This window comes from Callithrix jacchus, chromosome 19 (assembly GCF_049354715.1).
Source record: "Callithrix jacchus isolate 240 chromosome 19, calJac240_pri, whole genome shotgun sequence".
NCBI classification, from domain to species: Eukaryota; Metazoa; Chordata; class Mammalia; order Primates; family Cebidae; genus Callithrix; species Callithrix jacchus.
The window spans coordinates 5,152,338-5,175,801 of NC_133520.1; the positions used below are offsets into that span (position 1 = coordinate 5,152,338).

The window sequence follows — 23,464 nt, forward strand, 5'->3', positions numbered from 1 at the left end:
CGAAGACCCCCTTGGCCCAGAATTGTCCTCAGCCAAATGTAGTGATGTGTTCTAGCTGCTCCTCCCTGCGGAGCTGCCCCCACGCTGCCATCAGGTCTGAGAGGCCCCTTCTGGGTCTCCATGGTAACCAGGAGCGGCGGTGCCAGGAACCCTATAGGGGGCAGTGGAAGTGGATTATTTAGTGCGCTTTATTATACGTAGCACGACTCCAAAGAGTTATTTTGAGGCTATACAAATTATAGTTGCCATAAATGAGTCACGTTACCATTGTTCAGAAAAATGCCAGACTTGGGGCTAATCCTTGAAACTCTTAGTGATTCTCCCCCTCGGGTGACGCGAATACCCCACCGCCTGCTGAGAACACAGCACCTAGGCCTTTGCCCTTTTGAGTTTTCTGGATGTCTGTCAGGCCCAGGACTGATGTTCCCTATGGTCTTGTTTCTAGAACACTGGTAGCTTTTGCTATCATTCACCCTGAAAGGAGGGTGATGTTCTGGCAAGGTGTGCCAGGTTCTTAATTTACAAGCACAGTGGGAGGTGGGCTCACGGTGTTGCCCGGTGGTGGATGCTTACAGGAGTGAGGGAACATGTGGCTTATCTGACACACTCGTTTGTCAGAATCAGGAAGAAACTTCACAGCCCATTTACTCATTTAAATGTGTATCAAGTGTCTTCTTCATGCCAGGAAACAGAAGAGAACAAATAGGCCTTCTCAGGAAACAGAAGAGAACAAATAGGCCTTCTCAGGAAACAGAAGAGAACAAATAGGCCTTCTCTCCTCTCCTGGGAAAGAGGGTGGGCAAGAGGGTTCCAGGCTGCAGGAATGGGATGAATAAAGGTCCTTCGGCTAGGAAGTGCTTGGCACTGGGGAGAACTTTCAAAGAAGTGGTAGGACTGGGGCAAACATGGAGCAGGGAGTGCGAAGGCTGAGAGTAGAGAGGGAGGCAGTGGCCAGACCACTCCGGGTTCTGGTGCTGTGTGAAGAATTCTGGACTTTATTCCTGAGGGCAGTGGGGAGTCATGGAAGATTTTAAAGCAGGGCTGTTTATAGCCAGATTTGCTGCGGTGTGGAGAGTGCAGACACCAGGAAGAGACAGTTGCAAGTTAGGAAACCCTCATTATTTGCAGAAAACTGGTATTGGAAAGGGACCACTGAAAGTAAAATGGAGGCCCACATTTCTTAGTAAACATTTTTTTAAAAGGCTTGATTAGTATCTTACTTTGAAAAATAATACAAAAAATTATTAAACAATTTTCATATTACTTTGTATTTCATAATATTTATGTAATAATTGCAGCTTTGCGCTAGCTCTTAGAGCAAGGTGTGAATGAGTTGTTGACTTTTTGAGGGGAGAGCTCAGGCTGAAAAGATGACGGGACAGCAGGATGCAATGCTTCGCTTCTGCCCGACTTCTGAGGAAGAATCATGAGAACGTTCAGGGATTTCATCGGTTTCTCCAAGGCCCTCCTTGATACTTTGACACTCGAACCCTTCCCTTTTTGAGGACCAGTCCTGCCTTGAACCTCAGCAGTTTTCCTTCCTCAGCTGCAACTGCTTTCACTCTGCCAACTTCGTCTTGGTCAGTGGCCCTGAAGCAGATCTTCCATATCACTTTCATCAGCTTCATGAAATCCAGCAAACTGAGCAAAATGTTCAGTGTCACTTTGCAACCACCTTGCATTGTATCTGCGTGTGAGATTGGCCTGCTTGGTAGTTCTAGTGCTCCTAGGAGCGTTAGCTAGGGAGGGATGGTTGGGTGAAAACTCATGAATATTTTCTCATCATGACAATTTTGCTCCTTCCTGCAATCTCCTAATTACTGCTCCTAAATATGAATATTTGGAGAAAGAGGGTCCCTTACAGTCTTACTGGGAGAGGAGGCGATGGCAGTAGTGTTAGAGATGAGAATGAGATTTGAGAGCCATTTAGGAATAAAACCAAAAGCACTTGGGAAGGAACTGGATATGAATGGAGTAAGGAAAAGGAATCAGAATGGCTCCTGGGCTTCAGCAACTGGCAAAGTAGTGGTGCCCGAGATGGGAAACCTGGGCAGCAAGGCAGGTGGTGGGAGTGAGACGGCAGTCCTGTGTCCTGTACCAGACATGGGGGTGGATGGGGAAGGACACTTGCAACTTCCTGGCATCATTTCAGTTTTTGTTTTCCTATGGGCAGTAGACACTCAATAAACCTTTGCTGATCCACTTGTTTGGGTTCCCTGGTGTTTGGGTTAATTGTATGCTGGGTGATGACAGTGAATATTAAGGTTTATTGAGGGCTTTCTATGCGGCAGGCACTACGCTAGGCACCTTGCATATCTTATCTCATCTTTATCTTCATAACAACTCTAAGAAGTCAGGCTATTTCATGTTATTGCGATGTAAGGAGATGCTATTTTATGAGGTAGGTCAGAAGGCGAACCAAATGCTAGCATGGGGTGGGGAGAGGGGGTGGTTGGATGCAGCTGGAAAGTGAGGATGGAAAGAGGCTGATGAGAAGCTATGTGTAGGTTGACAGGAGGAGGGACTGTTTTTGAAATGTCCTGCTTCCCTTGTGAGGAGGTCTAGGGCATTTATTTCAAATGATGTGAATGTATTTACTTCAGCTTCCACACGGCCCTGGAAGAGTTGAGAAGGCAGAAAACTCATCATCGTGCTAGAGCTAATCCTACCTCTGACACTGTCTGGCTTGAGGGTCACTTGAGCTCAGGGCCTCAGCTTTAGTTCTCAGGCAAAGGGGCCCGACACATTAAATAGCCTCTTTGTCTTGTGCAAAGCACAGGCAGATTCAAATACAGGAAGTGTTAAGGAAGAACTTCAGACAAAATAAATGTGACAGAGTTTATCTGAGCAAAGAAGGATTCATGATTTGGGCAGCCCTCAAAACCAGCAGAGGCTCCGAGAGACCCGCGGCAGCAGCATGGGCTTTCAGAGGCTGAGTGTGGAAGGAAGACATATACAACGTATTTGATTGATTACAGTGGAAAGACTGTTTTAGAGGTTAGTTGGTAGTTTCTGATTGATAGTCTCTAGTTTCATTTTACTGTTTACATCAGGCTTTGGCTTGCTTAGGTAAACAGTTAAAGTGCTGTAGTTGCCACAGCCTAATGGCTTCCCAATTAAAATGATTTTAAAAGAAGTCATTCTCCTTGTGCAATACACTGATGCAGCTGTGGCTTATGTGATTTCACCTCTTGGAGGGTGAAAGGCTAAGCCTATAGTACATGTTTTTCTCATCACCATTTTCTAGGAACTTACCCTGTCCAAAAGCCATCTGATTAATCTACTTTATCTATTATTTAATTTTTTGAGACAGAGTCTTGCTCCGTGACCCAGGCTGGAGTGTAGGAACACGATCTCAGTTCACTGCAACCTTGGCCTGTCGTGTTCTAGCAATTCTCCTGCCTCAGCCTCCTGAGTAGCTGGGATTACAGGCAAGGGCCACCACACCCAACTAATTTTTGTATTTTTAGTAGAGACGGGGTTTCACCATGTTGGCCAGGCTGGTCTCAAACCCCTGACCTCAGGTGATCTGCTGGTGTTGGCCTCCCAAAGTGCTGGGATTACAGGCGTGAACCGCCGCGCCTGGCCAGATTGACCTACTTTAATTCCACATTAGCAGCAGGACTTATTGTGGGCAACTTCCAGACGTGCAAGGTCCATCAGGCTGAAGTACGTTTGCAGGTTCAAAGAAGGTGCAGAGCATGGGTGCTTTAAGTCTGACTCAGAGCCTGAGGGCGGTAACGGGGTGAATGGATTAGGACAGAGCAGGGCCCCACTGTAGGGACTCATGCTTTCAGTTGTGCATGTGAGCTGCTGCCTGAGATTATTTCCTTTGGTACTATGTTGTTTGTTTGAGGGAGAGTAGGGACCACAGAGCCTGGGGTGGCAGCAGAACCCCCTGCCTACAATTCCTGGAGGCATTGAAGGTCCCGATTTGTCCTGGATATGGAAAGGCCAGGGAATTGTTCCTTATCAGCATAGGAGCAGTTGTTCTTTGGGAGAGATTGTACTCAGTCGGGGAGAGAAAAGCTGGCTCACCCATGGGGGAACATTAATGAAGATACTCTAGAGGCACTCTAAAAATATCATACCTGCTGTTACATATACACTCATGTGCATCTTTGATATCTTTTATGTCCTGATGTCCTCTGTAACCAACTGGAGACCACACACACACACCCCAGTCTTCCCTCGGTGTCTGTGGGGGACTGGTTCCAGGATGCCCGTGAATACCCAAATCCACAGATGCTCATGTCCCTGATAGAAATGATGTAGTGTTTGCATGTGACCCATGCATGTCCTCCCGTATACTTTAAATCACTTCTGGGTTCCTTATAATACTTAATGCAGTGTGAATGTTATGTAAATAGTTGTTATACTGTGTCACCTAGGGATGTACTTATCGTATATCCTAGAGAATCATGGCAAGAAGAAAGTCTGCACATGTTCGGTACGGACAAAACCATCCACTTTTTTCAAACATTTTTAACCTGTAGTTGGATGAACCCATGGATATGGAACCCATGGATACAGAAGGCCAACAGGAGATACATACAAACACTAAACATTTCGCTTGTTACAATTAAGTCCTTTTTGCTCGGTATCAGAGAATATTGTACAATAAACTGTGAGGTCCAAACTCATTTTACAGATTAGAAAACTGAGAGTCCTAGGAGTCAGGTGATTGGTGCTAGTCGCTCAGCAGGCAAGTTAGGGTCTAGGGCTTTGAACACAGGGCAGGCTTTCTGAGTCCAAAGCTCTGCTATTTTGACTCTTCTAAGTTTGTAGCCTTCTCCAGGGCAGAGACAGTGTCCTTTATGTCTCTCTTGTCCCAGTGTCCTGTAGACGTTCCCACACATGGTAATGCTTGGTAAGTGCTGGTGAGTGATGATGGCATACAGGAGCTGTCCCTTAAGCCTGAAGGGAGAGGGCCTCCAGGAGGGTTGGAGGCTGGTGCAAGATGAGGGAGATTTACTAAGTGATTCTAAGAGGGTGGGAACTTAAACAGAGGATCCTGCTCAGGATGCTCAGGGGCAGGAACATGGCTGATTCATTCACTCTCCAGTCCCATGTGCCACCTGGCCAGCCTGCCAGGTGCTGCCACTGGATGGTGATGGGAATCGGGGGAGCAGGTGACAAGATTAAACAGGAATACCTGAGGAGCTAAGAGGCCATGGCAGAGCTGGAGCCAGGTGTTACCAGGGCTGGCAGACATCTGTGCTCCAGGGCTAGGCTGGGGGAGAGGGCAGAGGTGGAGTGTGTCTAAGACAGTGCTAGGGCTGCAGGTGGGGGCCCTGGAGACCCAGTCAAGCTGCTGCCTGCTAGGTTCAGAAAAGTCTATGTTCACCTCTGGTCACAGTGGGTAAGGATTGGCATCTGTAGGATTTGGAGGGACTGAAGAATGGGAAAATTATATGGCTTGCAGGATATCAAGAGGCCACTCTCTCCAATTCCTGTAGACCAGAATCTAACCATGATATATGCAGGGTCTTCAGAGAGGTGAGTGTCAGGAGGTGCGAAAGACGAGGCTCCATTTCAGGCGTGGGGACGAGGCTTGAGAAGCAGGTCAGAGCCTTCCTTTGAATGCCAAAATCTGCTTTTAGCCAGAGAAGGCAGAAGTAAGAGAAGGAGCGGGGAAGCAGAAGGTGGGTCCCAGAAAGCTTCGCTAGTGACAGGCTACTCAAGGTCTGAATTTTCAAATCCCCTTGGACACGATTATACTGAGGTGAGTTCGGTCAGCAAGCATGTTATGCTGGGGTCTGTGAGAACACAAGGCCCACTGTCTGCCTCCAGGCTGCTTCCAGGTCTAGCCCGAGAGATGGGAATTGTCAACAAAGCAAACAGAGTCAAAAGTCAATGTGTGGGTCGATCTGGGCACATTGCCTGTGAATCAGCCCTGCTGCACAGGAGCGGTTGAAAGAGAAGTCTGTGTGTGTGTGTGTGTGTGTGTGTGTGTGTGTGTGTGTTTTAAGTAGTCAAAATGGTGTGAATTAAATGCCAAGGGTTTCAAAAGACACGTTCACCAAGTGGGGGAAGGGAGGCTCTGTGACTGCTTCATGGTAATGTACAGAGCTGAAATAGCTCCCTGTGTATAAAGACATTTAGAGCAGCCTTCTGCGGAAGAGTAGGCAAAGGATGCCTCAGCTGTGATAAAATATTGAAGAGGGATTTTTATAAAACAAGCATATATTAGCAGGGTCAAAATTTTTACATTACACTCAGATGTGCAATCAGCACAGAATTCATTATTTTGCTCAACTATTCTCAGCTTGCTGTGGAGCCCCAATTTCCATGGACTGTGAGTCGGAGGGAGATGTAAACTAGCCCATTTAAGGTATTATACCTCTGCCTGTTTCAAGTTCTTTCCTCTTTGGAATAAATATTTCTTTCAATTATTCTATTTGAGTGTGCTATAGACTGAATGTTTGTGTCTGTTCCCCCACCCCCATTCACATGTTGAAATCTTAACATCCAACATGATGGCATTAGGAGGGAGGGCCTTTGGGAGGTGGTTAGGTCATGAGGGCAAAGCCCTCATCAATGGGCTTGGCGCCTTTATAAGGAAGGCCTGGAGAGCTCCCTTGCCCCTTCTGCCATTTGAGGACACAGCTGGAAGACAGCCATTAATGAACAAAGTGGGCTTTTGCCACGTGTCAACTCTGCTGGTGCTTTGATCTTGAACTTCCCAGCCTCCAGAGTTGTGCTGCTGTTTCTAAGGCATCAAACGTATGGTATTTTGTTATAGCAGCGCGAATGGACTAAGACACGTGGTTTCTCACTTTGTAAAGTCTGGTTCCTCCCCCACCATCCCAGGATGGTACCTGGATATAAGGAAGGCCAAACAATGTCCTCCCATCAATGGGAGCAGCCCACTAGTCACTGTGTAGCCTGGTGCTGACTTCTGGGTCCTGGCTGGCCTCCAGAGATGTGACTGGCACGTTGTATGGTTTCTTTTCCTGATTTCCTCAGGGTCCAGTGGACATTCCCTGGCTGACTCAGCCCCACCTGATGGTCCTTACTGCTGCAGACATGACACATCACGCCCTCTGTCAAGTGCCTGACCCACAAGGTCCGCCCCACAGCCTCTGCAATAGAATTGACCTGACTTTTTGCTCCCTGCCCTCAGCTCCGTCTTACACGATACCTGAAGGAGACTCGGGGGTGTTTCCATCATCTCTCGTCTTCTGCCTCGGTGCTCCTGGGTGCCGTCTTTACTCTGCTCCTGGACTCCCGAATGGGAAGCAGGGCATAAGTGTTCTCGGCTTTGGCTTTTGCTTCAAACTCTCTGCAGCTTTCCTCCTGTTTCCACTCCAGCCATTGTTCGACCTCAAGGTAAGGTAGGGGCTACTGCAGGGATCTGATGTCTGACCTTTCTTCGTTCCTTCTTTTTTCTTTCTACCTGCAGTCTAGAAGTGTCTCCAATTCTTTCCTTGGTGTTTGGGAAATTCCATTAAGCTATAGCTTGAGTTCTTGCTACCTATAATTTATAATAACATTAGACGTCCAAACCTTTAAGCTTTGATTTTAATGTGTAAAGGGAATTTTTGAATTAAGGGATTTCTTCTTTTACAATGTCTGATTCAGGATTATTGTCTCCTGGTGGATTTCTTTTATTCTTTTCTCTTTTTTTGATTTTGAGATGGCGCCTTGCTCTGTTGCCCAGGCTGGACTGCAGTGGCATGATCTTGGCTCGCTGCAGCCTCTGCCTCCCAGGCTCAAGTGATTCTCCTGCCTCAGCCTCCCAAGTAGCTGGGACTAGAGGTGTGTGCTACCACACCCGGATAATTTTTGCATTTTTGGTAGAGATGGAGTTTCACCATGTTGACCAGGCTAGTCTTGAACTCCTGACCTCAAGTGATCTGCCTGCCTTGGCCTCTCAAATAATTTTTTTTTTTTTTTTAAGAGAGCATTTGCTATAGTCCCTGTTTAGGGACCAGACACAGAATTCCCATCCAGGTCTTCCAGTCTCCCTAGAATAGATTCAAACCAATGCATGGGGCAATGTATATATTTGAACTGCCATTCCCAACATTATTTTGGAATTACTTTTGTGGAATTCTTTTTTTCAGAACCAATTTATGGGGCGTACCAAATCACTCTGTAGTCATTCTTGTAGCGTCAGGTAGGAAAACATTTGGCTACAAGAAGCATAAAACCCACTGTTGTGGCTCAAACAAATAGGGAGCAAATTCTTTTTTTTATAACAAGAAAGCTAGAGGTGGATCGTCTGGGGCTAGTGTAACTTTAATAATGTTCTTGGAGAGCTAGAGTCACCCTGTGCCCTGCTCTGCACTCTCCTGTGCTGACTTTCATCTTGCACCTGCAGCCTTGGTGTCGCACGCCGGCTCTGCACCTCCAAGCACAATGTGGACTTTCCAGATGGGAAGAAGGGGAAGGGCAATGGGCAAAAAAGACTCGCCAGCCAAGTCTGCCCCATTTCATCAGGATATGAAAATCTTTCCTAAATTCTCATGGAGTGCACCTCTGCATAAAGCTCATGAGTGAGAACTAATCCCTGAGCAGCCCTAGGTGGAAGGTGGCCAGGGAGGAGGGACTTGTCTATCAAGGTATTTCCCAGTGTTTTTGTCTACCTTATTTACCACCAAACTAGGATCTCAAAGCCTCCTGACTTCTTTTGAAAATGAAAAGATTGAAAATTAGCCAGGTGTGGTAGCTCATGCTTATAATCCCAGCACATTGGGAGGCCAAGGTGGGAGGATTGCTTGAGGCCAAGGAGTTCAGTCCTGGGCAGCATAGTGAGACCCCATCTCTGTATTTTGAAAACTAGCTGGGCATGGTGGTGCATGCCTGTAATCCCAGCAATTTGGGAGGCTGAGGTGGGAGGACTGCTTGAGCCCAGGAGGTCAGGGCTGCAATGAGCTGTGGTTTCACCACTGCACTCGTCTGGACAACTGAGTGAGACCTTGTCTCAAAACAAACACAACAAACAAAACCTATGCTCCAAGATCAAAGCTGTTTTTCTGCTGGCAGGTCCCCAAACATGTTTCTGAAATGCTCTGAATAAGAGTAAACGTCCGTCCTCCTGAGGACTCTGAAGGGAAGCACACTCATTTGGATGTATTCCTTTGAAAATGCCTTCTTGTCACGACAATCCATTCACACTCCATGCGGTAACTGGCAAGGATCCAAGCCTACACACCCACGGCATCTCCTCGAGCCTCTGCACTTACTCGCAAGAGGCAGGTGGACCCTGTGAAATGTCAGGAGTGAGGCAGATGAAGAGAAAATGAAGCTCTCCTCCAGCTGGGCTACCTCATTTGATGTCAGCAGTGGAGGGACATTTTGTTGCTGTGCCTTGAATTACAATGCCTAGGGGGTGCTCTGGGCAGGCTGTCGGAAGAAGCTCAGACTGGGAGCCAGAACCTCCACATCAGAAGGGAGCCAGGACCACGCCCAGTAATAAGGGCTGTGTGGCTGCTCTCATCCCTTTGAGAAGCCACTTGCTTCAGAGATGTTGCAGAGCAGTCACCCCCTCCACTCCCCAGAGGACTGGGCTTCTGTGCTTGTCTTGCCTTGTTTATCTCTCTCTGCCTGATGCTGGTGGAGGTGAAATCTGTCAGGTTCCATGCAGGTTCTTGTCGAATGCCACTTCCCCACAGGCCTGGGAGGTTGAGGTGCAAATATATGCAAGATGCTGTTGGAGATTTGCAGAAAAGCAAAATATGATTCCCTGATGCACGTGGTCATCTGTTTATTTGTTTTTATTCATCAAACATCCGTTGAGCAGGAAGAGATCAGTGAGGGATGGAGGAGAGAGACAAACAGATGTGACCAAGTGGCTTTAGAACTTGCTGGGGAGGTGCAAGGAGGAGGGACATGGTGCTGGTGAGATAGGCCGGGGTAGAGGCAAGGAAAGGTCTGCCACGGAGTTGATGCATGAATGGAGTTTTGAGGCCAGTCTGTGATCCGAGGCAGCTTGTGTTAACTCTGCACAAGAAGCGTAAATAAGGTCTTTAAAATACATCCCAAAAAGGAGGTGACTTCTGGCTGCGGGGGAAGGAGGCATCAGAGAAGGCTTCATGGAGAAGGGGTAAGATTCAGCAAGAAGTTTGCAAGGAGAGGGAAGAAATAAGAAAAAACACAGCAGTGAAAAAGACCAGGGTATGTTTTGTACATATCTGAGTTTGATTGGGAGATTAGATTCATAGCAGGAATCTAACGGGAAAAAGACTGCAGAATTAGGTTGCAGTCATATTGTGAAGGATGCCGGTGCCCTGTTAGGTTGTATTTCATTGGTGAGCAATGGGGGACAGTTGCAAGATTTCAAGCAGAGGAGTGACACGATCACAGAAGAAAACTGCGTTGAGAGGAGCTGGGTAGGAGGAGGAAACTGAGTTATTTTGCTCATGCTTTGGAAGTTGCCTTTGAATAAGAGACACTGCCCTGCTTGAGGCTGCTTCGGTGAGAAGCAACAAAACTCATGCCAGTCCGTCCATATCAACCAGCTTTATTTCCCTCAGCCAACAGGACTAGTCTCACCGAGGAGCTCTGTTGCCATTAGGAGGATAGTGTTTATCTGTGAAGGAGATCCTGGAGAGAGTGAGGCAGGAAGCAGGTTGCCTCCTGGATCAGAAGAGCTCTTCAAAAAGTAATATGGCTAGGCCTGCTGGCTTTCGCTTGTAATCCCAGCACTTTGGGAGGCTGAGATGGGATGATTGCTTGAGTCTAGGAGTTCAAGACCAGCCTGGACAACATACCAAGACCCTGTCTCTAAGAAAAAAATTTAAAAAATTAACTGGGCATGATGGCATGCACATGTAGTTCCAGTGAGTTGGGAGGCTGAGGTGGGAAGAATGCTTGAGACTAGGAACTTGAGGCTGCAGCCAGCTGTGACGGTGACTGCACTCCAGCCTGGGCAACAGAGCAAGACCCTGTCTCTTACAGGAAAAGAAAGTAAATGAGTGTGTGTGTGTGTGTGTGTGTGAGAGAGAGAGAGAGAAGAGAGAGAGAGAGAGAGACAGAGAGAGAGAGAGAGAAAGAGAGAGAGATTAATTAATTTGGGGTCAGATCATGAACCTCTTTCTTTGTTGGGAAAGACCCAGGCAGACAGAGGCCAGGGCTTTCCAGGATGACCTGGCAAAGGAGCAATTCTGAGTGATGATGGAGATGACGCTCCTCAGATGTGGGCTCCTGGCTTACTGCTTGCTCAGGCAATGGGTTTTCTGAGCAAATGTGTTCATACCTAGAATATGTATGTAGCTCTGACCACAGTGTTAAAAGAACACTTAGAGACAAGATCCACAGACAGTCTCTAAAAGGTTGAAGGGCCTTCCATGTGAACACACATCGAAAAGATTCAGATCTTCTGTATGGGAAAGATAAAAGCTGAGATGCACAGGCAGGATTTTGCAGCTGTTTGAATGGAACAAATAGGAGAAACAGGGACTTGTTCATCAAATCTTAGACTCCTGGAGCTAGGGATCTGCGGAGGAGCTGGAAAGAAGCAGTACCAGGCCAGAAAGATGCAATAGCCTTTCGCACTGAGAGCTCAGCGGTTGGTGTGGAATAAGCAAATAGATAGAGGTGAGCAAAGTTACATCACTTCCAAGATGATGGATTCACCATAGGATGCTAAGATAGGCATGGTGCCTGGGGCCTGTGCCGCTTTTGAAGTTGACACTGCAAGGGACAGCGATGCCTCCCACGGAAGCACCACTCAGTGGCATCAGTGTGGGAGGTCCCAACTTGCACAGAAAGGGGTTTGCTGTTTTCTTCTGCATTTCTTTGAATCTCCAATGTGACCAACACCAAACCCCAAGATTTTTAACCTCTCTTGACTTTTATCTCTTCTGCCTCAAATTATGATGATTTAATGCTACTCAATATCTCAACGGAGCTTTGAGCCATGAGGCATCAAGGCTTTCATGGTGAACTGTGAAACAAGGAGGGCAATACTGTAAACAGAGCATGCAGAGCCAGCTCTCCATTATCCAAGGTCAGGAGGGTAGGGAACGCACACACACACACACACACACACACACACACACTCTCTCTCTCTCACATGCACACATCAAAGATCGGATAAACACTTTCGATGTTTTCCTCAACCAAATTAATCAGAACTGCTAATAAGGGACCACAGGGACTAATTTTCTTTCTTTTTTTTCTTTTCATTTTCTACTCCACTGGCTAAGTATATAGGAGCCAGGAAGTGGCCAGCATGTGATGGTGGTTGGGGGACAGCCACAGGGAGGAGCAGAGGACTGACTCCCGAGGAAGCACATCCCAGGGAGGCAGGGGAAGCTGTTGGCTGCGGGTGCATTTCCAGCACCAGAGGAGGAGACTGTACCTGACTTAGAAGTGAACGGGGTGACGTGGACTCTGAGTTGAGTGGGACAGGGTCAGGGAAAGCAGGGCCCCTGCAGGCCGGGCCTGACCAATGTGTGTTCTCCGTAACACTGTGCAGGTAACTGCTGGCTTCTGGCCGCCATGGCCTCCCTGACCTTGAATGAAGAGCTGCTTTACCGGGTGGTCCCCAGGGACCAGAACTTCCAGGAGAACTACGCGGGAGTCTTTCATTTTCAGGTACTGTGCTCTGCTCAGGGCCTTTGTCGCTGCTTTCCGTTCTCTTAGGCCCCTTCGCAGATCCACTGCAGCAGACACTCTGGGTATGGAGCGCAGTGACCTATGTCTTAACAATCCTCCGGGTGACTCTGATGCACACTTCAGTCTGAGGACCTCCGCCTTAATGCGTCCATCTGACATCCAAACATCTACCCCCTTGCCAGCTTCCCCAGGCCACGTGGCCTTGAGGACAGCACTGTACACGGAGGGTCAGGAGGTGTGGGTCTCCATCACTTCCTGCTGCCACTGGGTGGTGCTGGGCCAGTTCCCTGATGCACAAATGCAGACCCTGGAGTAGATGTCCCCAGGTTCCCGTGGCATCTCCTGTGTGTATAGATAAGGGAGACACAGATCCCGCTCCTATGGAGCCAAGACTCAAACACTGATGGCACGGAGTCCCCGTGTGCAGCCCTTGGGGAGGCTCCCTTTACACATCTGCTTATTCATGTGAACTGCCGCTGTATCCCTCCTCCCAGTTCTGGCAGTATGGAGAGTGGGTGGAGGTGGTCATTGACGACAGGCTGCCCACCAAGAACGGACAGCTGCTCTTCCTCCACTCGGAACAAGGCAATGAATTCTGGAGTGCCCTGCTGGAGAAAGCCTATGCCAAGTAAGTGGGGCAGCAGGAGCTGGGAGACGCCAGAGCCTCCCTGAAAGCTCTCACCTGTCCCCCGACATCTCCTTCACACCCCAAACTCAGGGCATCAGGGCCAAGTCTTTCCCAGTATCGAGACCCCCATGAACTGTGGAGAGAGACCATTTTTCAGTAACTCAGAGAAACAGAAATCTGGGTGGGGAGTTTATCAGCTCAGCTCTGCCCTGGGTAAATATGTATGTTGGTGGGGCTGGGGTGGGTCAGCCTCCCTGCCCCTCTGGGCCTGAGCTTTTCCCCTTTTAAATCCCGAGGTAGGTTCCTGGGGGATTGTAAATGTTTAAAAGAATGATGCATAATAATAATGAAAAAAGGTACTAGGTACCAAACTCAACACTCTGCTTTTTGCTCAGGAGGTCTTCTCACTGGTCTTTGATGTTCAAAACCGTCTTTGGGTTTTTTTTTGAGATGGAGTCTCACTCTGTCACCAGGCTGGAGTGCAGTGGTGTGATCTCAGCTCAGCTCACTGCAACCTCTGCCTCCTGGGTTCCAGAGATTCTCCTGCCTCAGCCTCCTGAGTAGCTGGAACTATAGGCGCATGCCACCATGCCGGGCTGATTTTTGTATTTTTAGTAGAGAAGGGGTTTCACCATGTTGGTTGATCTCTTGACCTCGTGATCCTCCCACCTTGGCCTCCCAAAGAGCTGAGATTACAGGCGTGAGCCACCGTGCCTGGCCTGGGGGTTCTTTTAATTGCTTTGTTTATTGATACCCTGTTCTGAAACCCCAGTTCCTTTCTAGTCCTGTTTCCCAGCAAGCCTCAGTAGATCCCTTTCAGCCTTGAGGAAAAGTTCTCCTCCTCCCCATCCGTGCCCCCAGCCCCAGGAATCCAAGCAACTGGTGTTGGTCCTGGAGGGGTTGTCCTTGGCTTTGTACAGGAGCGGATGACAGGAGAGAGGTTGGCTAAGTTCAGTTCCTAGTGAAGTACTGAGTTGGCCACATAAAACGATGGCCTTAGCACCTTCCTGGTCCATAGGCAAAGTGGGCAAAGAGCCCTCCTTTCTCTCCCAGGTCACAGTACGTCCTAGTGCTGTCCCTGTCCTCAGCCCGCATGTCTCCTTACTGGGGGTGCTAATGGTGCATGTGTTCTTTTTTTTCCAATAGGCTCAACGGTTGTTATGAGGCTCTTGCTGGAGGTTCCACAGTGGAGGGGTTTGAGGACTTCACAGGTGGCATCTCTGAGTTTTATGACCTGAAGAAGCCACCAGCCAATCTGTATCAGATCATCCGGAAGGCCCTCCGTGCGGGGTCTCTGCTGGGCTGCTCCATTGATGTGAGCCATGTGGCTTCTGTGCTGCCTCCTTCCTCGCCACCGCCACCCCTTGTATGGTAGGGAAGGGATGAGACAGGGCAGAGAGGCCTAGGAAGGCTTTGGTCAGAGCAGAGTCTAGGACTGAAGGGGCTGGTGAAGACGTAACTAGTGGGTAGGAAGCAAGCAGGGTAGTGGCGTTGCAGGAGCCTCAGTTTCCCTCCCACTGTTAGAGCCCTTCAGCACTGCTCGAATGGCCCTAGGAACATAGTCTAGGATCCCTGGTCCTCCGCCTCACATTTGCTACCTCCTTTTTGCTAAATAACCTTGAGGTTTGGAAAACAAATGTGATGACTGATGACACCTGATGGATCTTGAGATCCCTGAAGAAAAGAGAAGAAGTTCTGAAACCAGAGGTTGTGGCCGGACAGGAGGCTGAGCTGTGTGGATTTCCAAGGTGGCTGTGGAAACCAGAGGCTGTGGCCGGACAGGAGGCTGAGCTGTGTGGATTTCCAAGGTGGCTGTGGAAACCAGAGGCTGGAGGCCCCCGGCCCTGAGGCCCCGTCACCACCTCAGAATCCTGTGGCCAGCTGCCCTCCGGCTGCTCTGTCTTCCTCTCTCATCCTTACTGGTGATTTTAGAAATGTAATCCACAAAGTGAGAAGATTCTCCGTTTCTCCTCTCTCTGCAAACCCCAGCAGGAGACGTGTGCTGTTGGTGGAGGGGTGGTATGGGGCATGGGGGAGGGGTGCTGGGGAAATCGTAAAGACAATAAGGACCCACTCAGGGAGAACCTTGGAGGACTGGGACCTGTCCAGAACCAGCAGCGTGGAGAATTAGTCTTCTTTAGGCAGCCGGGGGTCGCTCTCAGAGAATAAATGACTTCCCAGTTTCTCGGTGGCATTTTGAAGGCTGGTAACTTGTCTTCCAGGCTTGGCAGACACCCGCACTGGCCTGGAACTGCAGGCCTAATTAAAGAGGGAGTCTGGATGGAGATGACTCTATTTACCTGCACCCCCAGTCCCACACTGAAGCCCCCTGTGGCTGTGCAGTGTGTCCTTGGAAAGCATTCCACGGACAGCCCCTAAGAGGTCAGGGTCAGCCACTCAGAGTGGACTTTCTCCTCTACCCAGGTCTCCAGTGCAGCTGAAGCAGAAGCCATCACCAGCCAGAAGTTGGTTAAGAGTCACGCGTACTCTGTCACTGGAGTCGAAGAGGTAAAATTGGGCAGGAGGAAGGGGAAGGTAACGTGATAATATTTCCATGAATCCAAGCCATCTTGGCAGGAGGAAAGAGGTGATTACTACTAGAAGGTTTGGATTGGCTTTTGAGCTTCACCGCCATGTTGGGGTGCACTCTGCCTGCACAGAACCCCTGACACCACAGATGTGCATTAGCTCTTGCTCATTTGAACAGCTCTTCGGGCCAGGTGCAGTGGCTCACGCCTGTAATCCCAGCACTTTGGGAGGCTGAGGTGGGAAGATTACTTGAGGCCATGAGTTCAAGACCATTCCTGGGCAACACAGTAAGACATCACAAAAATTTTTTTTCTAAAGAATGAAAAAAAAAAAAAAAAGAAGGTCTCTTCTGACTCATCCTCACTTGAAGATGGACAACATAACCTCTCTGAGCTTTTGCTCAATAAGTTCTAACTAAATGCAAGCCCTCTCCTTAGAGGAGGCCAGGAAAGCTGTAGAGATTGTCAGTTAGATTCTGCAGACATTCCAAAAAATATGTTTGTATGGGCAAAACAGTGGGAACTCACAGAATTCCAAAAAGGGAAAAGGGGCAGTAGTCACAGCTTTCAGGGTAGGGTGTAGTAATGGAAGTATTCCTCACTCTCCAACCCAAGGAGAAGACATGGGCTATACTATTCATTATTTTTATTTCCTGCATTGTGTCAGCTTTCAAAAAGGATTTTAGGTGAATTACAATTATTTTATTTTATTATTTATTTATTTAGAGACAGGGTCTTGCTCCATTGCCCAGGCTGGACTGTAGTTACACGATCTTGGCTCACGGCCACCTCGACCTCCTAGGCTCAAGTGATCCTCCTGTGTCAGCCTCCCGAGTGGCTGGGACTACAAGCAAGCACCATCATGCCTGGCTATTTATTTATTTATTTATTTAATTTTCATAGTGACAGAGTCTCTCTATGTTGCCTAGGCTGGTCTTGAACTCCTGGGCTCAAGCTATCCTCCTGCCTTGGCCTCCCAAAGTGCTGAAATTACAGGTGTGAGCTGCCCTGCCCAATTTTACCATTCAAAGAACAGACACAATAAAACCATACAACTCTGGTAAAACACATCAAGCTAGGCTGAAGACAGTGCTATAATTGAGAAATTAATTTTGCTTTGGGCTTCCCAAAGGCCAAGACAGAAAGTGAAATGCAATGAATGTCCCACCTCTTGTTATTTATTCAAGTGAAATAGGCCAGGCGTGGTAGGGCATGCCTGTAGACCTAGCTACACAGGAGGATGAGGAGGGAGGATTGCTTGAGTCTGGAAGGTTGAGCCTGCAGTGATTGCACTCCTGCCTAGGTGACAGAGAGAGGCCCCGACTCATAAATAAATAAATAAATAAATAGAGTTAAATGAAATAGATGCTCATAATAGGTGTTTGTGTTTCATAAATATACTATTTTTTTTTTGAGACAGAGTCTCACTGTCATTAGGCTGGAGTGCAGTGGCATGCAACCTTCAACTTCCTGGTTCAGACAGTGCCCCTGCCTCAGTCTCCCGAGTAGCTGGGATTACAGGCGCGTGCCACCACGCCCAGCTAATTTTTTTTTTTTGTATTTTTAGTAGAGATGGAGTTTCACTATGTTGGCCAGGATGGTCTCAATCTTCCGACCTCTCAATCTGCCTGCCTTGGGCTCCCAAAGTGCTGGGATTATGGGCCTGAGCCACCGTGCTTGGCCCAGATATGCTCTTTAATGAAGTTAATCTCATCAATGGGAATTGAACATATACATGTAAACATTGGGCTGGGCGAGTTGGGGAATACACAGGGAATGAAGGCCATGAAGACCTAACAGTCTGCGCAGTTCATGTGTGCATGTGTGAATGGGTGTTTGTGCAGGGGTGCAAGGGGCTTATACCTGAGTGTTCAATAAATACGGGAAAGCAGTATATGTGGATTTAGGGATATGGGCTTTGGAGACAGACTGCCTGGGTCCCCGGCCTGTGTCCACCACTTACTAACTAGATAATTATGGATAACATAACTTCTCTAAGTCTCAGATTTTTGAGCTATGAAATGAAGATAACTCTGTGTCTTCTCAGAATTGTGAGAGTGAAACGAGACAATAACGCGTCTTAAACACTGAGCACAAGACCTCGTCTGTGGCACCTGCTCAGTAAATGTTAACTGCCGTGCTTTGCTGTTTGTTTGCAGGGCACTCTTTCAATCATTAGATCTCATGTATTAAGAGCTTAGTCAACCTTAGTCAACTATAAAATCTAAATCTGAGTTAAAGCAGACATAAACCTGTTTTGGGGCTAGACTCGCTCTTCATTTATTCAAACAAATTATGAAAAATAGAGCACTTGGCCAAAGCCTGAAAAGATGTGTTAAAGGAAAATAAAAATGTGGTCCTTTAGGGATGTTTGAAAAGCTTAATGCAGATCCTCTCAGGTGCGCACATAGTGCACAGCAACTGGAACATAGTGATTCAGCCACTTTTCTGTGTGTGGAATTTGCAGGTGGATTTCCAGGGCCATCCAGAGAAGCTGATCAGACTCAGGAATCCATGGGGTGAAGTGGAGTGGTCGGGAGCCTGGAGTGACAAGTAGGTCCTTTCCCTGCTTCTCCAATCCTCTCTTCCTCTGCGGAAGGGTGTTGTGTAAAGCACACGATAATGAGATTGATGTCACAGTGAGTTCAGCAGCACGTCCTGTCTGCAAATCACATAGTGTGTTCAGAAAAGAGTATTACATGCATCCAGGCTGGGAAAAGCAAAATAGAAACCACTGGGCTGTAGGCTGCTATTCTGGCTTTTCGCTTTGGCATTTGAAACTTTGGCAGTTCTGTCGAATTTTGCTTCATGCTGAAAGGTTTTTGTGTTTTCTACCCACCACACTGTGCTGGTCCAAAGGTCAAATCGATCACTCACAGTCTGTTTCTTTCCACTCCACAAACACTGGACACTCTGACAAAGGCCAAACCCCTCAGCACCAAGAAGAAACAAGGATGCTGAGAAAACAAAATTTGACCCTAGGAGCCCTGGGTCCTGGCAGCAGTGATGAATGAGGCAGCAGCACTCGCTCATGCCCTAGGCATGTTTGATCATCGACTGGAGAGACTCCTCTTGGGCAGGTCTCTCTGCAGATGAGGGGAAGCTGGTCAGAGGTGGTGATGTCCTGGAATCTATGTCTGCATGGTGCAGGAGGATGGAAAGCACGGAGTGGTTTCTGTCCAGTGAGCACAGCTGGCTTGGGAGAGCCAGGCTAGTGTTGTGGAAGAATTAGAATTAGCCAGTCTCGGCCAGGTATGGTGGCTCACGCCTGTAATCCTAGCACTTTGGGACGCTGAGGTGGGTGGATCAATTGAGGTCAGGAGTTCGAGACCAGCCTGGCCAAGATGATGAAACCCTGTCTCTACTCAAAGTACAAAAATTAGCTGGAAATTGCTTGAACTTGGGAGGTGGAGGTTGCAGTGGGCTGAGATTGTGCCACTGCATTCCAGCGTAGGTAACAGAGCAAGACTTCGTCTCAGTAATAATAATAATAATAATAATAATAATAATAATAAGAAGCAGCGAGTCTCATGGACAAAGAACCACCAGAAATGAAAATGGTAACAATAATGCCTCTTCCCAATTCATTCTTAATCCTTGAGTGCTGTCGGAACTCTGTGACGCCACTGGGGCTTTCGAAGGGGTTGTTGCCACATTTAAACATAGCATCATGATGCTCATGACTGCACAGAGCTGCAGTAACTCCCTTCAGGGTTGTGTCATGAAGAAACACATGTCTCTAGGGCCACACACGAGCCTCCTATAGGAAGCATTTTTCATTCTTACCAGCAGCCGTTTACCGAGCTATTCAAAGGGCTTGAGTTTCCCTCCTTCACCTGAGCACCCGCTCTCTAGCAGGTGGGAGGTGGTGGCAGTCAAGCTGGAGACGCAGCCTGGGATATTTATATATGTCAGCTGTTGGAGAAAGAGGACGCTGAATCTCTAAGGCGACACCCCTAAGCTCAGCCCAGTGATTAGTGAGATTTTACTTAAAAAAACCAAAAGTTAAAAAAGAAAAAAAAAACACAATTAGAACAATAGGTCAGATCTAGAATTCTCCAACTCCTGCCCTAATCTTTGTTTATAAGAATCACATTCCCAGATGTGGTTTTAATCAAACGAATGTTTCGATGAATTGAAGAGGCCCTGGGAACGCTCCTGCTGAGTCCTGGGGTCTTAAAGCCGAGCTGGGAGGGAGAGGCTGGGCTGGAGTGTGCTCAGCTCCTATGCCGGGGAGAGAAGGCACCTAGGTTTGCTGCAGACATTCAGGGCGGCATTTCTTTAGACAGATCTTGATGCTGCTTGGTTCCTTGGACATCACGTGCATATTCCAGGAACACGTAACTTTGTACAGGTCAGGAAGCCGGAGATGGCATTCGAACAACGTGCGTGGATATTGCCCTAGAAAGGCCACCAGCAGGAGGTCTCACAGGGTGATGTAAAACTGGGCTGGATTCTCATTCCTGCAGGTGTAAGGAAGTGAACCATGTCTGTGTACCCAGAGCTGGTTAGACTGTGTCAGTATATTCAACCCAGACTGCTGGATAAGCCAGAGGGACAAGTGACTAATAGGTACTAAGTGCATGCCTCTCTTGTGACAAGAACTCATCCACGTCCTCTCCTGGGCCTCCCTGTTCTTGTGAACAGGGGCGTGGGAGTCTTAATTAGAAATGTGAAATTTGCCTAGAGGGTAAAACTTAGAGCATAATGTTTCAGTCATAATGTTCACGTCACATGTTCAAGGCCACCCTGCTCGTGCCCATGGAGTCTGTGTCCTGGGTCTGTCTGTGTCCCTCCGCAGACGGTGCTCACCTCACACTTTGCATCCTGTCTTTCTCTCTGCCTGCGGTGCTTTTGCTATTTTGTTTATGGCTCTTAGGGGAAGCTTAAGAGCTTCAAGTGGTGCACCTGGGTTCAAGTGACCCTCCCACCTCAGCCTCCTAAGTAGCTGGGACCACAGGCACATGCCACCATGCCTGGCTAATTAAAGAAAATATATATATTTTTTTTGTAGAGACAGGATCTCACCATGTTGCCCAGGCTGGTCTCAAACTCCTAGGCTCAAGCGATCTACTCACCTTGGCCTCCCAACGTTCTGGGACTACAGTTGTGAGCCACTGTGCCTGGCCCTATATGTTCATCTTTGGATAAAGCCTTTGGACTTTGTCCTCTGACTCCTGGGACCCTCTGGAGGCCCCGCTTCTCCCTGGGGCTTGGAGGCCAGGGTTGCGAGGGTGGGCGGTAGCTCTCCAGCTGCTCAGCTTGCCCTGTGTGTAGACTCTCTCAGGAGTGACCACCTTGTTTGCCCCTCAGTGCACCGGAGTGGAATCACATAGACCCCCGGCAGAAGGAAGAGCTGGACAAGAAAGTTGAGGATGGAGAATTCTGGTGAGAACGTTTTCTGCTGAAGCGCTGTGCCCTTGGTGATGGGTCCCTTTTCATTCTGATGTGGGTGCAGCCAGTCTCTAGGTGTTCCAGGAAGGTGACATGTTTCCTGACCAGGGTGAATTCATTCTTCTCCTCCTTTTGTCCTGGTATGATTCCACCTCTATATCAGCACGTCTAAAGCACTGAATTCATGACATCTGGGCCCTCAGCCTGGCTTAGCTACCAGCCTGTCTTTCTCAGTTCTGTTACCTTTCCAGTGAACTGACAGCACTGTTTCTATCTCTCCAAGCGAACATTTACCCACCATCAGTATGAGATAACTTCCTTTGCTAGTGAGCTAAGGAAGGTAATAAGGATATTCCTTGAATATGATACGGCTCAGCTGGACATCACTCAGAATTAAACAGAAAGAAACCTCTTGTGAGCTTAGACTTAACCCAATCTAAAGGCAGAGGCTGTGTTCAGATGACCTCCTGGGGTCTTTGCCGTTTGCAGTCCAGGCGCTTTGCTTGCTTGGTGAGATATGTGAGGGGGGCTCCCTACAAGAACCAAGAAGCTAGTAATAGTGATGACTGTGGACTGTTGTCTCTGCATATTTGTATCGGTGGGCTGTAGAAAAGATCGTGTCAGCCCATGGCCCCTAGGGCCTGTGTCACGGCTCCTTCCCGTGCCAGGAAAGCGTGCCTTCAATCACCTTTCCAGCCCAGCCCTCTTCACTGAGAGCCCTCTGGTGCCTTTGCCCCCAGGATGTCATTTTCAGATTTCTTGAGGCAATTCTCTCGGTTGGAGATCTGTAACCTGTCCCCGGACTCTCTGAGTAGCGAGGAGGTGCACAAGTGGAACCTGGTCCTATTCAATGGCCGCTGGACCCGGGGCTCCACAGCCGGGGGCTGCCAGAACTACCCAGGTAAGGTGAAGGGCTGCCTTGGCCCAACCTTGTCTGGCTTGTCCTACCTGAGCTGGGTCACTTTATATATTTTTTGTTGGTATTTTATGTGTCTATTTTGAGATAGGACCTTGCTCTGTTGTCCAGGTTGGAGTATAGTGGCGCGATCTCTGCTCACTGCAAACTCCACCTCCTGGGTTCAAGTGACCCTCCTACTTCAGCCTCCTAAGTAACTGGGACCACAGGCACATGCCACCATGCCTGGCTAATTAAAAAAAATTTTCTTTTTGTAGAGATAGGATCTCACCATGTTGCCCAGGCTGGTCTCGAACTCCTAGGCTCAAGCGATCTACTCACCTTGGCCTCCCAACGTTCTGGGACTACAGTTGTGAGCCACTGTGCCTGGCCCTATATGTTCATCTTTGGATAAAGCCTTTGGACTTTGTCCTTTGACTCCTGGGACCCTCTGGAGGCCCTGCTTCTCCCTAGGGCTTGGAGGCCAGGGTTGCGAGGGTGGGCGGTAGCTCTCCAGCTGCTCAGCTGAGGCCTGAACTGTGTGTTCAAACCATCCCTGCTTCACCCACTCCCCCTGCCCTAAAGGACATGCTTACCACACTAACCCCGCTCTTGGCACCTCACAGTAAGGCCTCCTGTTCTTCCCTTGGGCTTTCACCCCTTCCTCCCCACTCCCCCTACCCAGCTGGCTGACAGTCATCCCGCTGAGCTCTGGAACAGGATGGCTGATGGTGCGCTAGGGGAACACAGGTACAACAGCTGCCTTTCCAATAGCCTGCATCCATGAGAGCTGCTGTTTCACTGTGCGTTTGTGCCTGAGTTGGTGGTGGAGGAGCAAAGCCAGCGTGGGCCGTGATGGCCACACACAGGGCGTGCATGTCACGGGGACTCAGTCCCTGGTGGAGATATTCTGGTGCAAAGCATGGCTTCTGCACTAACTTCGGGTCCTCGTCTGATGAAAAGTGTGAAGCTTTCCTGGCTCGCAGAAGATCACTAATGTGTCCCTGTGTAGGCTCCTCCTAGGATGAATCAGCTGAGGCGGCACCTGATGAAGAAACTCGGGAAAACTGCCCCCCATCTCTCAGGAGAAATGAAGAAAAGCAAAACCTGCTCTCTCCACTGTTCACCTCCCGCTCCCCATGCTCCCTGCCTGGTTTGCTGTTGATTTGTTGATTGACTTTAGACTGTAAGCGTATGGGGCAGGGCCAGTCACTTTCTTCACATGACAGAGCTCACTGCAGGGCTGTGCTCACTGCTAGGGAAGCAGCGTTAGAATAAAACCCCTCCTGGGTGCAGTGCTGGGTCTCGGCAAGTTCTCTCTTCTTTCATCCCCGATCCGACCCAAAGCTCTCAGTTCAGGCAGCTGTGACCAGAGTGTGGATCAGATAAAAAGGAGGGGGTCCACATCCTGCCCTAGTTGCTTGATTTGACATCTGTGAGACCCTGGGAAGG

At 48.6% G+C, this 23,464-nt stretch overlaps 1 protein-coding gene across 1 annotated transcript in view; it reads left to right on the plus strand.

Moving 5' to 3' along the window:
- The window catches only part of CAPN8 (calpain 8), a 72,689-nt gene that overhangs the window by 22,932 nt on the left and 26,293 nt on the right, over positions 1-23,464 (plus strand). The window contains exons 3-9 of the mRNA XM_035280675.3: positions 12,428-12,546; positions 13,062-13,195; positions 14,342-14,510; positions 15,620-15,703; positions 18,191-18,276; positions 21,037-21,111; positions 21,858-22,018. Coding sequence (XP_035136566.1) covers positions 12,428-12,546; positions 13,062-13,195; positions 14,342-14,510; positions 15,620-15,703; positions 18,191-18,276; positions 21,037-21,111; positions 21,858-22,018 — 828 coding nt within the window. The remainder of the gene's footprint in view (positions 1-12,427; positions 12,547-13,061; positions 13,196-14,341; positions 14,511-15,619; positions 15,704-18,190; positions 18,277-21,036; positions 21,112-21,857; positions 22,019-23,464) is intronic.